The sequence below is a fragment of the Phocoena phocoena genome, chromosome 16 (genome assembly GCF_963924675.1).
Source record: "Phocoena phocoena chromosome 16, mPhoPho1.1, whole genome shotgun sequence".
Lineage (NCBI taxonomy): Eukaryota > Metazoa > Chordata > Mammalia > Artiodactyla > Phocoenidae > Phocoena > Phocoena phocoena.
In genome coordinates, this window is record NC_089234.1 from 47,695,675 (window position 1) to 47,698,583 (window position 2,909).

At 57.0% G+C, this 2,909-nt stretch overlaps 1 protein-coding gene across 1 annotated transcript; it reads right to left on the reverse strand.

The window, feature by feature from the left end:
* Positions 1-1,652: 1,652 nt before the first annotated feature.
* Positions 1,653-2,627, reverse strand: ZNF488 (zinc finger protein 488). The gene has a single exon (XM_065894931.1). It carries the CDS (start codon positions 2,625-2,627, stop codon positions 1,653-1,655), a length of 975 nt encoding a protein of 324 aa, XP_065751003.1.
* Between the last annotated feature and the right edge of the window lie 282 nt (positions 2,628-2,909).

Sequence of the window (2,909 nt, forward strand, 5' to 3'; positions counted from 1 at the left end):
GTGGATCGAACTCACTGTGCCCCCAGCAGGGCCTGGCACACAATCTGGCACAGCACAGGTGCCCAGGGAGGCCAAGAAATGAATGAATATACCTCTGGCTGTGGAGAATGGGTGGGAGGTGGGGGGAGTGGGAGAGAGAGGGACAGGTGTGGGCTGGGCCAGGGGGGACATAGAGCTGCCTCGGGCAAGGTGAGAGCCTGCCGTGGAGATGGAGAGGGGATGCGGAGTCTGCGGGTGTTTGGATGGCTGGCTCGCTGCTGGCTGAGACCCCCACCAGCTCCTTCCCACCCACAAGCCTGAGCTCTGTGACTGAGGCCCCAGAGGAGGGGTTGGAAACTGCAGGTCAAATGAACAAATCTTGAAAGTGAGGTGGAAACCACTCAAAAGAACTGCAGTGACTTGAAAGAAATTCCAACAGAGGGCTTTCACACAGACTGGCTTGTGTTACAGCAGAGTGTATGACCTGAGGTTTGCATTGTTAGGAATAAGGACAAATGTGGATAAACAGCATAGGTACTGAAACTCAACATGCATCAGATAATAAACGGTACCCAGAACTCTGCCAGTCTTCACAATGTCTCAAGCCGTAAGGTTTTGAGTATGCTCACTTCCTGAGAGTTAAGGGGTGTGTGTGCGTGTATGTGTGCATGTATGCGTTGTTTCATTTTCCCATTTTCACGTATTCAGAATGTGAAGAACCAGGGACCAGGTGTTGGTTGAATTATTGGTCCCAATTCCACCGGCCCCTGTAGGATTATACACTCACTCATGACTTCCCCGTTGGCCATATGCACACCTCACCCCTTAACTTTGGGCTTGGCCATCTACTTGTATTGGCCGAGGGGACATTAGTGGAAGCAAGCCAAGCAGAGGCTTGAGCTGTGCTTGGGTATTTGGACTTGTCCTGCTGTGCTCTTGGCGTAACCATGAGAGAAGCGTGACTGGGCAGCCCAACAGTCCTGAGAGAGAAAGCAACCTTGGAGCCAAGCCCAGCTCAACCCCAGCCAACCCACAGGCCCATGACTGAGAATCAGGGGCTCTGCATTGTTTGCCACTGAAACTTTGTCACTTAACAATAGTTGACTAGTCTGGATCACGCTAATAGTACTGTTTACTCTGTGATGACACTGCCGGGTACATGCTGACCATTTCCCACACGTCTTCCCATACAATCCTGACAACATCCCTCAGACACAGGTGTCACCATCTCCATTTTTGCAGAGAAGTACGCCGGGACTCAGATAGCTAGAGCAGTTTGCCCAGGCTCAGGGCCAGTATGTGAAAGGGCCAAGATCCCAATCCAGGTCTGTCTGCCACCAAAGCCCGTGCTGGGTGCCAGACTTGCTTCCACATGGAGCAAGAGTTATGGTGACGGGAGCAGAGCCCTCACTCTTGAAAACGTCAGAAACACTTGCTGCCTGTTCGTCACCATACCCTGCCATTAGCAAAGCGCATCATTTCACGACATTACTTCCTTTAAAGCACTTCCCGGGGGCGCGTTGACTTTTTCCAATTATGACTGAGCTGTTCATCCTCAAACGCCCAAGGAGACGGCCCTGCGGACAACTGTGACCAGTCTTTTCGGAGGAAGGCCCCGTGAGCCATCTCAGCCTCACGACCACGTGCTGGACGCCCTTGTTCCAAACCACCTGTTAACTGTGAGAAGTCATGTGCCGGGAGAGATGGTGGCGCTCGCGGAAGTACTCGTGGCAAACGGGGCACGTGAGGGCCTCTTCTCTCAGCCTCTTAGAATGCAGGTCGGGCCCCACGTGCTCCTTTTTGTGGTGGGACCGCATGTGGAAGACCAGGTCGGAGGTCAGGCGGAAGGAGAGGTTGCACTTGGCGCACCAGTTCTGGGTGGACAGGCCCAGGGAGGCGAGCGTGGGGGGCAGCAGGGCCCAAGAGGCGGTGGAGGAGCACGACAGAGGTGTGGGCATCTGGGCCGTGGCATGCTTGAGCCACAGCATGGGGTCACCCAGGAAAGTGCCACAGAGACGAGCATTTGGTGGCACCATTTGCAGGTTCCAGAAATCACCCACCAGAAGCTTGGAGTTGGAAAGTCGATCCCAGCAACGGACATCTACTGTGTTGATGAGTCCCAGCAGCTCCCCCAGGGTGTCTACGGGTCCGCCTGCCTGGAAGACGGAGGCTGGCCCCGGTCTCCCTGCTGGACTCCTGGTTGGCTTGCTGAAGGCACTTCTCTGCTCCCCGTGGGCCCCACTGGGCCCCACTGAGAAGCAGGTGATGCTAGCTGGGTCTCTGGGGTTGTCCAGGGTCAGCTTCTGGGGGCCCGGCTGGCCTGCAGGGCCACTGTGCACCCTCTCCTGGGCCTGCCTGCCCCCAAGCCTCTTCTTGAGCCGAGGCACCTCCATGAAGGCGCTCTGCCCCTGTTCCCAGCAAGCCTTCCGGGGCCTCAGCTTTCCCAGCCTGAGCTCGCCCGGGGCTGCTGACAGCGCCATCTCGGCACAGGCCTCATCCCGGCCACCGCTGCCCGGGACAGCCTCAGAGCCCAGGCAGTTTGTTTTCTCCAGCAGCACTGGCTTGAGGCCCCAGCCCTGCTCGGGTTCACTAAGCCGCCATCTCTTTTCAGCTGAAGGGCTCCGCAGAGCTCCCTTCCCGGCAGCCATGGGGACCGCAGGGCCTGGGCCAGCTGAGCAAGGTGGATGCTCCAACAGTTGTCAGTCTCTGAGGCTTCTGGGCCCGGGGAGGGGCCGTGGGATTGAAGGGCTCCCCTGGTGCTTGGGTCGGCACACTCGGACCACAGGGCTCTGCAGAGAGAGGAAGCAAAAGGCAGTGAGACATGTGCTCTCCACTCAGGGACGTACAGGAGCACGCAGGTTGTAGGAACTTATAGAAAGCCTTCTCTCACCTGGGATCTTGGTGTCTCAGGGCAAGTGCTGATAGGAGCA

Bases quoted from the DNA above. Each gene is read 5' to 3' on its own strand.
- ZNF488 (XM_065894931.1), bottom strand. From the start codon at position 2,627: ATGGCTGCCGGGAAGGGAGCTCTGCGGAGCCCTTCAGCTGAAAAGAGA.